This window comes from Chamaea fasciata, unplaced genomic scaffold, assembly GCF_029207755.1.
Source record: "Chamaea fasciata isolate MVZ Bird 193981 ecotype frontalis unplaced genomic scaffold, bChaFas1.0.hap1 SCAF_7, whole genome shotgun sequence".
NCBI lineage: Eukaryota > Metazoa > Chordata > Aves > Passeriformes > Sylviidae > Chamaea > Chamaea fasciata.
In genome coordinates, this window is record NW_027094092.1 from 47,962,630 (window position 1) to 47,974,930 (window position 12,301).

General features: G+C 40.2%; 1 protein-coding gene across 4 annotated transcripts; it reads right to left on the minus strand.

The window, feature by feature from the left end:
• Positions 1 to 413: 413 nt before the first annotated feature.
• LOC136292683 (alpha-1-antiproteinase 2-like) lies at positions 414 to 9,829 on the minus strand. Of its 4 annotated transcripts, none has more exons than XM_066188725.1 (6): positions 9,760 to 9,798; positions 8,923 to 9,022; positions 4,391 to 5,268; positions 3,162 to 3,432; positions 1,251 to 1,398; positions 414 to 659 (listed from the first exon to the last, which is right to left on the minus strand). In XM_066188725.1, exons 3-6 carry the CDS (start codon positions 5,037 to 5,039, stop codon positions 465 to 467), a joined length of 1,263 nt encoding a protein of 420 aa, XP_066044822.1. In that variant the 5' UTR covers positions 5,040 to 5,268; positions 8,923 to 9,022; positions 9,760 to 9,798; the 3' UTR covers positions 414 to 464. The 4 variants fall into 4 exon arrangements, with proteins under 4 accessions (XP_066044822.1, XP_066044823.1, XP_066044821.1 ...); XM_066188726.1 differs by having other exon boundaries at positions 8,884 to 9,022; XM_066188724.1 differs by lacking the exon at positions 8,923 to 9,022 and having other exon boundaries at positions 9,760 to 9,829.
• Positions 9,830 to 12,301: the final 2,472 nt, after the last annotated feature.

Below are 12,301 nucleotides of genomic sequence, written 5' to 3' on the forward strand. Positions count from 1 at the left end.
GCGGCTTTTCACATTCCCAGAGCTGTCTCCATTAGAAGCTTCAGGTTTCTGTGACCCTGCAATGTTGGTCCAACTGCTCCCATATCAGATTTACTTATGGTAAGTTACAACCACTTCTGCTTGCTTTGCAAGAATGTTCATAATTTTACCTGCTGACTACCTTGTATTAAGCAGAAGTCTTCCATTGTAATATAAGCATTTCTTTGCAAATGCTGGCAAAGCTTAGATCTTTCCTTGTCTTTCAGTCAGCTAAAAAAGACGTTCTTTTCTAGCTGAATTTAAAATAATTTCTTTCCACCTCTTCAGCAAGTGCCATGGTGAATACCAATAGTTTTTGATGATGAAACAAAATAAAAACTTTTGCTAACAAAGAACCATATATGTGTTGGTACATATGGAAATAAATCGTGTCATGAGTTTTCACAGCTTTAATTAGTAGTAGCAAACAAAATTCATATGTCACTTCAGCTAGTGATAGTCGGGTTAACTATTTTTCCTATGAAGAGTGTACTGTTTGTATCTCTATCAAAAATCAGCATGAGGAAGGGGTGGCTGAATTCAATGATTGGAGGTAAAGACACTGGCATGATTTCAATAGTAGTTACTGCTGCTGCTTCAGTACCTTTCTCATCAACATCCAGAGAAGCCTTGTGGACAACCTAGGAAAAAAGAAAACAGTCACTCTGGGGAGACAACAGCCTCTTGAAAAATGAATCAGAGTCCTTTTAAAGCAGCCCTGCTTTGAGGGATCCACTGAGAAGTGAGTAGAGGCACAAGAGCTGTACTGTTGTAGTCATGGCTGCTTAAGTGAGGGTTAGGATGGAGCTATGGAAATCTCCTAAAAAAAGTCCAAAATATTGGATGAAGGATGGAGCCTCTACCTGTAATTGTCTGCACCTCCAGAACTGAGTCTCCAGGGTGAGAAGGACGTGTTGTGCTGTGCCTGGGAGCATTAGTGGTTTTCCTTGAGGAGTCAGGAATTGATGCTTCTCTCATGTTTCAGATACTGCTGAAAAAATCTTGGCCAATGCCAGTCTTGGAAAAAAACCAGAGATGCAGCAATCTAATCTGATCTCCAGTGTCACCAGGGGCCAATCTCCTTTTGTAAGCTTGCAGGGCCTGGGTGACACAGCTGCAGGCAAATTGGGAAGTTGGGAGCTGTATATATCTGATGTTTCTGGATGCTACCACTGATGGATTTTCCTGCATGTTTGTGAAAGAAAGGAAAGAGACAACAGCCACAGACTTACTTTGGAAACCTGCAGATCTGGGGTGCCAGTGATGCCAGAGAGATCTGCCTGGTTGGTGAACACATCCACAATTCCCATCTTCCTAAGGGTGTCACTTATTTCATAGCTCCCAGAAATAGAAAATCTGGGGAAGTAGAGCTTCATAAAGCTGTTGGGTAGAAGAGAAGCATAGAGGGTGGTGAGAAGGATTTTTTTCAACAATATAAATGATGGTGAGAAATTTATTTAATTCCCATGAGTGTCAAATCCCAGGGGTTTGGACCCTGAATGTACGATGAGCACGAATTCAGTTGCTAATGCTGATCTCATGGTGATACAAGAACTATCATTCTTGATCATAATAATAGCAGTCATAATGATATCTACCTGGTGTTTTGTTTCAGGTAATCTGAGAGCACTCTGCTAAGTAGAACAGTAACAAGAGCCCCTCTTTATAGGCAGAGACGAAGGATTACCTATGTTTCTCGAGAACGTGGAGAGCTGATAAGAGGTCCTGACAAAGTCTGCTTGAGGAGAAATGTAGCAGATCCCAGCATTTCAAATCAAAGAAGTGTTTTTGGCATAACTGGGGCATTTGGCATGGCCCCAGGAAAGGTCTGTTCCCTGCTGCCTGCACATTTGGATTCCATGTCCTCTAATTGTCTTCCTCCTCTGGGCTGGCCATTATCAATTTTACCTTTGACTGTGAGCTGTCTGTAGGCAGCTCCTGCTTGATGTGGTTTCTGTTGGATTTCTTTTCATGGCCTGTCCAGGGTTCCTCAGAGCATCCAAGTCACCCACAGCAGTGATTACCCTTTAGGTGGCTCAAGTCTTTTGCTGCCTTGCCCAGTGACAGCTTGGGCTGAATACTGAACAGCAAAACAGATGGGACCCAAACTGCAGTGCTGTAGCTGTGCATACTGCCCAGTCTCTAGAAGAGGATGGGACCAAGAGTATCAGCACTGGCAACAACAAAACAGTAGAACAGAAATTGCCATTTGGTTCTCCCAGTTTCTCCCATGAATAACATACCCCTATATTGATCCTCAATGACCTTGCACCACAAATTCATTTAGATAAGAGTTTTCCTGATATTGTAGCTGAGAATAATACATTTTTATTTTGATATTTGAAGTACCACATTATTAGCTCATATTCAGTTTGCTACCCATTATGTTTTTACTATCTGTGCTGGTATTTCTGTAATGATGCATTGAGATATATGGGTGTGAACTGCACTTATTAGTTGTGAATTAGGGCAGAGCTTGGTAAGTTAAGCATGTAGTAACTTGGTATTACTCATCTACTGTTGCTAAGATCTCTTCTCTCCCAGACAAACAAGGTTGTAAAATGCATTAGCTGATGTTGGTGTCAATGGTTGAAGCTAACAGAAACTCATTAGATATTTATAGTTTCAAAACAAAATGCCAGAAAATCAGGACATCCGCAATTAATCACCTGCCTGTTCTAGCAACAACTGAATGCTGCAACATAATTGTGTAGGACATCCCATGTCTGTAAGCACTACTACAAACAGTAAGTTATGCTTTATTTAACGTTCAGAGTTATGCCTGAGTCAGAGTGTACCAGTGACATAAGAGAAAAATAAACACTAGCTGAAATCTCATTATAGAAGATTTGGCTTAAAATTGCAACCATTTCTCTAAGTCCATGGAGTATTTTAGGAACACCAGTCTCGGTTTGCTCTTCCTTACAGAGGAATAGGATGGTTTCTGCTCTGGCTGGGAGAGCAGCAAGTCACTCAGCCATCAACAAAAGAATAGTTAAATACCAACCAGCTGCAACATTTTTCCAACTAGAGCACACAAGCCAAAAATAACCCGTTCAGTTCCCAGAATTGCCTTGTTCATAGTGTTTGCATTCCCCAAAAAGAAAAAACACTATAAATCAGGTGCCACTGCAGAAGATTACCTCTGTAAGAGATGGTCTGACCATTTCTGGATGATTTCTTTGTCCAGAGTTTGCTCTAACTGTTTCATTTTCCCTTTTGCTGGCAGAACCAGAAATGCAGTAGCACTCCCGTTATAATGCAGCCGTACCACAGTGCATGACAGGTCCTCATCAAAATAGAAGTCAAATCTGCCCATCTGGTTCATCATAGGGACTTTCACAGTTGTTTCAGCATCCACAAAGAACTCCCTTTCTTCAGTCTGCTCTGGTTTAAAAGGCTTTTCCCAGCTGCCTGATACAGAGAAAGAGAATTTAACTGAATATCCCATGTTCTATCCGATCATAGACTAAATTTTTTATAGCTAGTAATAACGTTCACCTGTTTCTCCACGTGTTAAATACAGAATTTTCAAACGTAACACTTTAGAATGTGTACCCAGTAATGCAAGGATCTTTTACCTGTTCAAAAGAGTGCATTGTATTCCACTTTCAATTTATGTTTCAGATGCCAGTAATGAAATAATTAGGTGATTATTTTGTACCCACCACTGCTTTTCTGTTCAGGAGATCTAAGTGGCCTTTCTGTAAACATCATCATTGTACTCATATATGGCATGCAATTAATTTCTATTGACGTTAATAATAAGCCTCAATTTGTAGATATAATAATGTAGGATCTTGTATCTGAGGTGAGGTCAGGCTTAAAGGCACATCTGACCCACATCAGAAATGCACAGTATTTCTGCTTTGTCCCTTAAAGTGTTCTCCCTTATTCATTACAAGCTTCTTCCATATATAAATGTTAGTGTGCATGTATAAAGGACTCTGATAGGGGAAAAAAAAAAGAGTATGTAGTAAATTAGGCTATTGACTCATGCATAATTTAAAAAGAGGCATTAGGTCATATATAAATCTCAGTGCCTTCACTGAAAATTAGAAGAATATGGGACAACTGGAGTTATGGTTAAACCCAGGAACACCAGCTCAGGCTGCATGGAAGGCTGTGGCTTGGAACAGAGCTCCTGGAGCTGTCACAAAGGGAAACAAGACTGCGTGGCCTCCAGTTGCCTCCCTATGCCAAGAGTGGGTCCTGACACCTCCCCAGCACCTCCACTATTCCATTATGGGACCTTCTGGCTCAGGAAAGAGCATTTGAAATTTTCCCCAGACCAGTTTTCAGTTGAGATAGGCAACATTAGATTTGTTGATAAGAATGAATAGTAAGAATGTGAACCCTAGAGGAGACATACCTTTAAAGAAAACAAAGCTAGCCAGAAGCATTACAGTTTGTGGGTCCATGTCCTTTACCAAATCAGTGATTTTCCCATGTGTTTTCCTCTCTATATAATCATTGATCTGCTTTTCAGCTTCTGTGGGTTTGTTAAAGTCAGTTGTAAAAGCCTCCAGCTGATACAGAGCTTTAGCATCATCTAAAAACTTTTGTAGGGGTTTCATCTTCTCTGTTACAAACATGGCATTCCCCATGTTGAGCTGGACTCCACCCTCAGGATGGTTCAGCATGTGGATTAGGTTGTGGAAGGCTTCATGGATCTCTTTCACCTTAATCTCTGTAGTGTTGAAGGTGAGTCCTTCCAGGATCTGAGACTGTGTGGCTGATTTAGCCCCAAGGGCCAGCATCGCAAAGGCAGTGGAGATGCTCACAGGAGAGAAGAAAATGTTCTTATTGGGTGCCTCCTGTGCAACCTCCCTAAAAAACTGGAATGCAAAGTCAGCATTGTTTGGCACAAGTTTGAGGCAAGCAATCGCTTCGCCTTCGTGATGTACGTGATGTTTAGGGTCATTTGGGTTGTGTCCATCGTGGTCGCTGGGTGGGAGCTGACTGTGGGCAACAGTGTGAAGCCCAACCAGTAGCAAAATTATGTAGAGTGTGGTCTTCATGTTCTTGTAGTAAAATCCTATAGGAAACAAAAGGAGATGATATTACTGAGGTAAGTAAATTAGTTATGTAGAAAGAGTTATTCTGTCATTACCACCAAATTAAAAAGTCTTATCTCTTTCATTTGTCCTCAGATTCCATGTTCTCCAGTTCTTGCCAGAATTTTATTTTTATTTTCCCAGGCCTCCTGGCAAGTCTCCGGCAACTTTCTGCCACCCCCACCCTAAATACCTGCAAAGACAAAATTCAGCATGGATTAGTTGAATGCAGCACCCTCAGCAGGCTGGTGAATGGAGCATATCCCATCAGAAAACACCTCTTGGCTAATTGCTGGAAGGCTGTGGTACCACTCTGCTTTTGACACTAATGGTCTGAATAATTTCTTAAAAGTTCATCAGAGGAGAAGTCTGGATGTTTTGTGAGTTAGGGGAGAAAGAGGAAATTCATGCAAGTGAGCAGAGATCAGTAGCTACATAGAAACAGAATTTGAACAAACAGGCAGGCAGAAGATCTTTAAATAAACTTTTGGTCATATCGATTAGGTGTCCTATTTTAGAAAAAGGACAAATAATGGGGGCTGTTCTTCAGTAGCAAACCAGATAGAAACACCTACCTCTCTAAGGAATAGGTGTTTGGGTTATTTTTAATAGAAATAATTTAACGTTTTAGATAAGAGCCTGAAACACTGTGCTGTCTCTTCAACAAGACCATTGGAGTGGGTTTCTTTTTCAACACAGCAGAAACAGTCAATGTCATTAACAAAGAGCAAGGCCTTATTTCTATCAGCCGCTCCACTGGTCAAAGGGCAAAGCGTTTATCACTGTGTTACACTTGGCTGTGGTAGCCCCATTCCATTGCAGAGCTGACACTCTGCACTGTATAAGCTATTAAAAAGAGACTTTGGAAACTGGGATATGAGTGTCTCAATAGGCCTAATTTCTGAGGAGGAATCTAGGGCAAAGAAATGGTGCAAGAGTTGCACAGGGTTTGAGGAGATAATGAGCCATATTTGCTAAAATTTTGCACAGAGAGACATATTACACCAATAGCACCTTTTATCTCTGGCATGACTGAACTTGAGAGACTCATCAGAAAGTGCTATGTAGAATATCCACTTACAGTTAGACATATGAGAACAACAAAATACTTTCAAGCTATAATTAAATGTTCAAACATTTACATTATTTTTATAAATAATTTTTAAAAACAGGCCTATTTGCTATAACAGCCTTACTGAGAAGCGTAAGAAAAATAAGGGTTGGATTCTTGGTAGCTACATTTTTAATTACTGTACACAGTAGTTTTAAATTATAGTTTGGTCTCTTCTGAGTTTGACATTGAAATAATTCTCTATGTATCTAGATACTTGTAACTTGTTCTGAGTTTTTAAAGCTGCTATCAGTGAGCCAAGATATTAGTCAGACTTTGAAAAGAAATGAACTCCCAAACAAAAGCATCAGAGCTAAGCCTAATCTATTTCCACATATCCAGCAGGCTGATTCAGAAGCTGCCTGTGGATAAATTATTTACTATGAACTATTTACTCAGCTGCAGTCATAATTTATTAAGAATAAGATGAATACCAAAAATGAGAAACATTTCATTTTAAACATAAATTGCCACCTGTTCTCTATCTCATCACATTTAATATTTTTTTACAAAATATAGCACCTGATAGGCTTTTCTGTGTAAAACTGCCAATTCTATTTATTTGGAATTCAAAGCAGAAAGGGATTTTAACTGACTTGACCTCAAAATTATGGTGAAAGGATATAGAATGGTTTTGCTGTAAGTGTTCTGTAAAATATTAGTTACAGTTTTCTGAAGGCAATTTTCCCTATCCTGATTTTTTTTCTTTATGTAGTTACAACATGTTCACATTTTGTGGTTAATTTATGTACTTTCATGGAATTAATTTCATTTTATTACAGCTCTGAATTCACAGATAATTAAATACAGTCTGAATCTGAATCATCCATCTGTTACTCAGTACTGGCCAATCACAAACAGTCAAGACTCATGAGTCAGGCCTCACAAAAATCTTGATAATGGTTAGTTTTAAAGGCATAAGATTATAAAAGACTTAGCAGCTGTGATTTTTAGAGTTCTTTTTTGTTGTTAAAGCCTTCAAGATAAAAGTGGCCTTCTTGATTAGTCCTTGTTTTAAAACCTAAAGGTACTTTTATAACAAGATTTGCACCCTCTGAACCTTCAGAATATGATTGGGAATTGTTATTTCATATTTGATACTTACTATTTCATTTTATGTTATTGTGGCTTCTGGGTTAGCAGGTGATTAACCACTGACAGATTGACAATGGACACCCTTTCAGCAGGAAACAGAAGATGCAGATTCTGATGCTGTCTTAAAGGTTGATGAATTTTCTCATGGAGCATAGTTGCTAATGATTTATTAAAAAGCAAAAAGGGCTGAGAACCTGTGTTGTCAAGCCTTTAGGAAATTGCCAGACTGAAGGAGTTAAGTTTGCAGAGAGTTCTTTAAGGCCTTTACTTCTGTAATTTCCAGAAAAAAACACAGTTTATTCATCAACATGGCAGTAGAAGTGAAAAGCACTTCAGTTCTAGTTCCAAATGTAGTCAGACTTGAATAGCTTGGAAGAAACACGTTAACCTCTGCCTCTTTTCTTTGTGTGTTACACAATGACAGTTTATTTGTGGTGTTCAAGGATAGGTTGCTTTAAAGAAGAGCTTTCAATCAAACCAGACTGATACAAGAGCATGCCAGCACTTGGAAGACAGTGTTTTCAGTTCAGAAATTTATCTGTAGTAGACTTGGTGATAATATTTGCTGAATATATTACCTCTTCCCTAGCACACAATATTCCCTACCATGCAACTCAGAAAGAAAATGGAGAACACTGAGATCAGCTGAAGTGACCTTAGAATAATTCCACCAGAAAAACTGGGAGTGGGCTGGACGGAGTTTTCTGTCTGACAGAACTTGCTTCTTTGTGGATATAGCTATTTTGTCCATTTTAGGGCTTATTTCTGTCTCCGTTTCAAGAGATTCTGGAGGCAACTTTTTGCCTTTAGAGTCCCATGTAATATTCCAGGAGATGAATATTCATCGCATACTTTTCCCATAAGGGGTCCTCACTGATAATCTCATTTCAGACAACATGAAAAATTGCACTAGTCAAAAACATATGAAGGTATAAATAGAAAAGCTGTTTGCTCACCAGATGGTGCTACTTCCCTCCTGATTGTTTCTGAAGAAGAAAATCTGAGAAATTTGTTTCCCCAAAGCAGCACGGTGGGGGCACTGGGCATGTCAAGTTACAGCACCGCAACCACCAGTGGTGTCTGCTGAACTAAATATCAGCTACTCAGAGACTTGTAAAAAGAATCACCCAAGCACACAAAAAAATCACAAAAGAAAGACTTGACTAGCCATATCTGTGTGTGAGAACTTGACCTCAGAAGCCTACTGTCCAGGACCATCTGTTCAAAGGAGCACCACAAACTCACTTCCCGGCTGGCCAGAAAGCTCTGCATATTAAATCATGTGCACCTGAACAGGTTCAGGGCTAAATCCAGACTGATCATCTAGATCAAGATCTAGATTGACATTCAGAGTTTTGATACTTTGTCTAGATCTCTTGTCATTCAGAGTTTTGATACCTCTATGCCTGAGCCCCTGAGGAGATTGCAAACACAAGTCAAGGGCATTGGACAGTTCAGAGAATCCAGCCACTGAATATTTCATTCTTTTGCAGCAGAAATGTGGAAGCCTTGTTTACATTACACTTTGGAAATGTATGTGACTGTTTACAGAGCTGTTTTGTGTTTTTTCTATCTTCTGTGAGCCAGCATTGGAGAACTCACCCAGAAAGTGGCATCAGCTAACTCTAAGCCTCCTTTTACCTGGAAACAGGTGAACATGAGCTCTCACTCTTCTACCAGGCCACCATGAGTATTTGCTGTTGAACCTGAGTTACTGCACACACTCAGGGATGAAGCATCACTGAGGCCAAGAGAATAAAAAAGCAGACAAAAAGAATGAGTACAGTGTTTAAGGTGGAGGGGATTTTCTTCTCTCTGCAAGAACAGACCAGGTTTTCAGTTTCTACCTTCTAGTGTACACCTGACCACAGTCTGGTTTCTGGCTCATTAAAAATGTTGACCTCACTGTGTTATTCTGAACATGTGAAAATCACCAATTTCTCCACTTCCCTCTCAATGGGACTGTAATCTGATGATTACCTCGACGGTGTCTCATCTAAAAGGGAAGCAGACATTAGATACACCATTCCCTAAGCAATGGTATTTCTTGTAGACCTTCAGTATAAAAATCACCGGAGTTATTTAAAAAGAAGCACCAATACATTAAAAAAAAATGTTCTAAGCACCTATCATCAGGCTTTTAATGAATCAGGGCCTATTTCTTGCAGGAGGTACATCAGGGAAAGTCACCCTTTTAGGATTTCTCGGCTCCAGAGACCATCTTGCTTTCTGTCAAGACATCCTACTCTGCTTTTAGATTCTGACTTCTTCTTCCAGTGACCTGACAATGTGTAGGCAACTCATTGCCTCAATTGTGATGCCTATGTCCTTTATATCCAGATGACACAATAAAAACCTCATTATACATGACAGATTACAGTATAAGATACAACCCTAGAAAATATTTAAAACTGATTGTCTTCAACAAGAGGAGACACTTTTAAAGTCTCTGTAGGAAGCAAGTAAATCACTACTTACAGCAGCTTCCAAGGATCCTGCTGTCTTCACCAGGACTACCCTGCAGCTCCCTCTCTTATTTATACAGTTGAATAGCATTATGAAAGCAAAATGTCCTCTAGAAAACATTAACCAGGACAGACAAGCATTATTACTTTAGGAACGGTGCAGAGTAAACAGGGAAGACAATTTTTTTATGCAGGCACCTGATTTTTGCTGTATGTGCATGGCCAGACCCTGCCTTTTCTTAGAACAGTCCTAAGAGTCCCCTGCATTTCTACACATCCGCCTGTTGGGAATCTAGCTACTCACTCTGGGAAATACTTCACATGCATCATTAAGTTCTGTAAACTGCATGAGTTCATTCAGTAGCAGTAACTGAAGTGAGTAAAATGAGACATATACATAATACCAGACATGAGCCTAAGGAAAAGGCAGCTGTGGGTGCATGCTGCAGCCAGATCTCAATTTAGTATTTTTCAACTAGGTATTTTGCTTCCTCTATCCCAGACTTTTATTAGTTTTTATTTGGCATATTTGTTTTAAATGATACACTATTTCTTAATTACCTGCATTGCCATTAATAAGGGCCAATTTCTGGGGACGTCCCTTTTAAAATTAAAGCTGCAGTACTGATGTTTGTAGTGGCTGGGGATTGCTGTAGGGATGGCAGGATGATCACAGAGATGTGCATCCAGGACCCCATGGCACCCAGCACACCTCAGCCAGATTGGTGTCACCCTGTGCCTCGTGCAGCAATGGATTGAAGGACAAACTGTTGCCTTGTACTCTCAGTGTGGGCTGTCACAAAGTAAAGGTACTGCCAAAAGGCAGACAGGGGAGGGCAGGCGAGGACACCAGAGCCTGTTTTCACACAGAGCTGCACCGGTGTGGTCAGGCCACCTGTGTTTTACATGACCCCATGTAAGGGTGTGCTCCTGTAGCACCCACGGAAGGACAGCCACAGGGACTATGCTAATGTGGGTATGGCTGAGGGTTTGGAAAAGCTCACAGGCCAGTGCCCCAGTGAACACCTTCCATCCAGGAGGAGCATCCCCTTGGGAGGTAGGGGATTCAAGGAGAAAAGGTGCTATACATCATAGAATCATTTAGGCTGGTAAATATATCCAAGATACCAAGTCCAACCAATGAACCCAGCACTGAGAACTCCATCACTAAACCTTGTTGTTAAGGGCCAGATCTACACGTCTGTTAAATACCCAAAGACGGTAATGCCACCACTTCCCTGGACAGCCTGTTTCAGTGCTCATAATCCTTTTGGTGAAGCAATTTCTCGTAATATCCAATCTGAACATCTCCTGGCACAACTTGAGGCCGTTGCCTTGTTTTTCTATCACTAGTTACTTGGGAGAAGAGACCAACACCCACCTTGATACAACTTCCTTTCAGGTAGAGGGTGATCAAGTCTTCCCTGAGCCTCCTTTTCCCCAGCATAAACAGCTCCAGCTCCTCCAGCTGGTCCTCATAAAACTTGTGCTCCAGACTCTACCAGCTCCATTTCCCTTCTCTCGACATGCTGCAGCACCTCAATGTCCTTTGTGTAAAGAAAATGCCTTTTTTGTAGTGTTCTTCATGTTAAAGAAGGAATCTTGCAGAAAGAAAAACTTTACAATAACAGAATAGATGTTTTGGAAAGATTTTCCTCTGGGCCATTCTTCAGGGGTTAGCAATAAATGGAAGCATTTCTTCTCCTCTCTTTTCCAGCCTGTATGCCTGCACATGTGAAACTACCAGTAGGTACAGCATGGAAGGCTCTATGCATTTAGGGCTGTTGGAGCTTTTGCAAATCCTTTCCTTCCTGGCTTCTACCTCTTTCTCCTCTGTGGGTGCCTTTTACCTGTGCAAAGGTAAGCAGAGTGTTTCAGTAGTTTTGATCCAGACTCCTAGCAAATGTGTTTGAATTGTTTACAGGTTGAAAAAAGCAGCTGGGCACATGCAGCCTGTTTTTCTGTAAACCAACAAATGAAAATACCCTCTGAGGTTGCAGATGTTATCTAAAACATAATTGGACTGAAGATGAATAAGTAACACATGCACTGAGAGAAAAATAAGAGCACAAAAGTTCAGCTATGAGTAAAGTTATCAAAAAAAGGGAAGGAAAACCCAATCAACTTAATATGACTTTATTTAAAAGCAATTTATTCTTGCAATTGGAAATGCCATTCACCTGCTGACATTTGTACGGGAGTGCAAGAGGGAAAGTGACGTAAATAAAATCTAATCTACAACAATCTCCAATGTTATTTCCAATGTGATACCTGTTTTCTTTTTCCTCATCTATATAACAGTTTCATCCAATCATGTAAGCCATCCTGAAATTTGCTGAGACTGTTTCAATATTTGATGTCAGAATATGTTGCACAGGAACTTGTAGCTCTCTTTTTATGTGGGCAGTAAGCTTATGTAGGCACTGCTCTGCTATTCTGAAAAACAGCAATCCTTCTTCCATTTGGTCCTCTTGGTCTGCAACATTAAGTGTCTTATTACTCTGAACCCCACGTTACTGTGTAGTTTTTAAAGTTGTTATTATTATTATTATTAT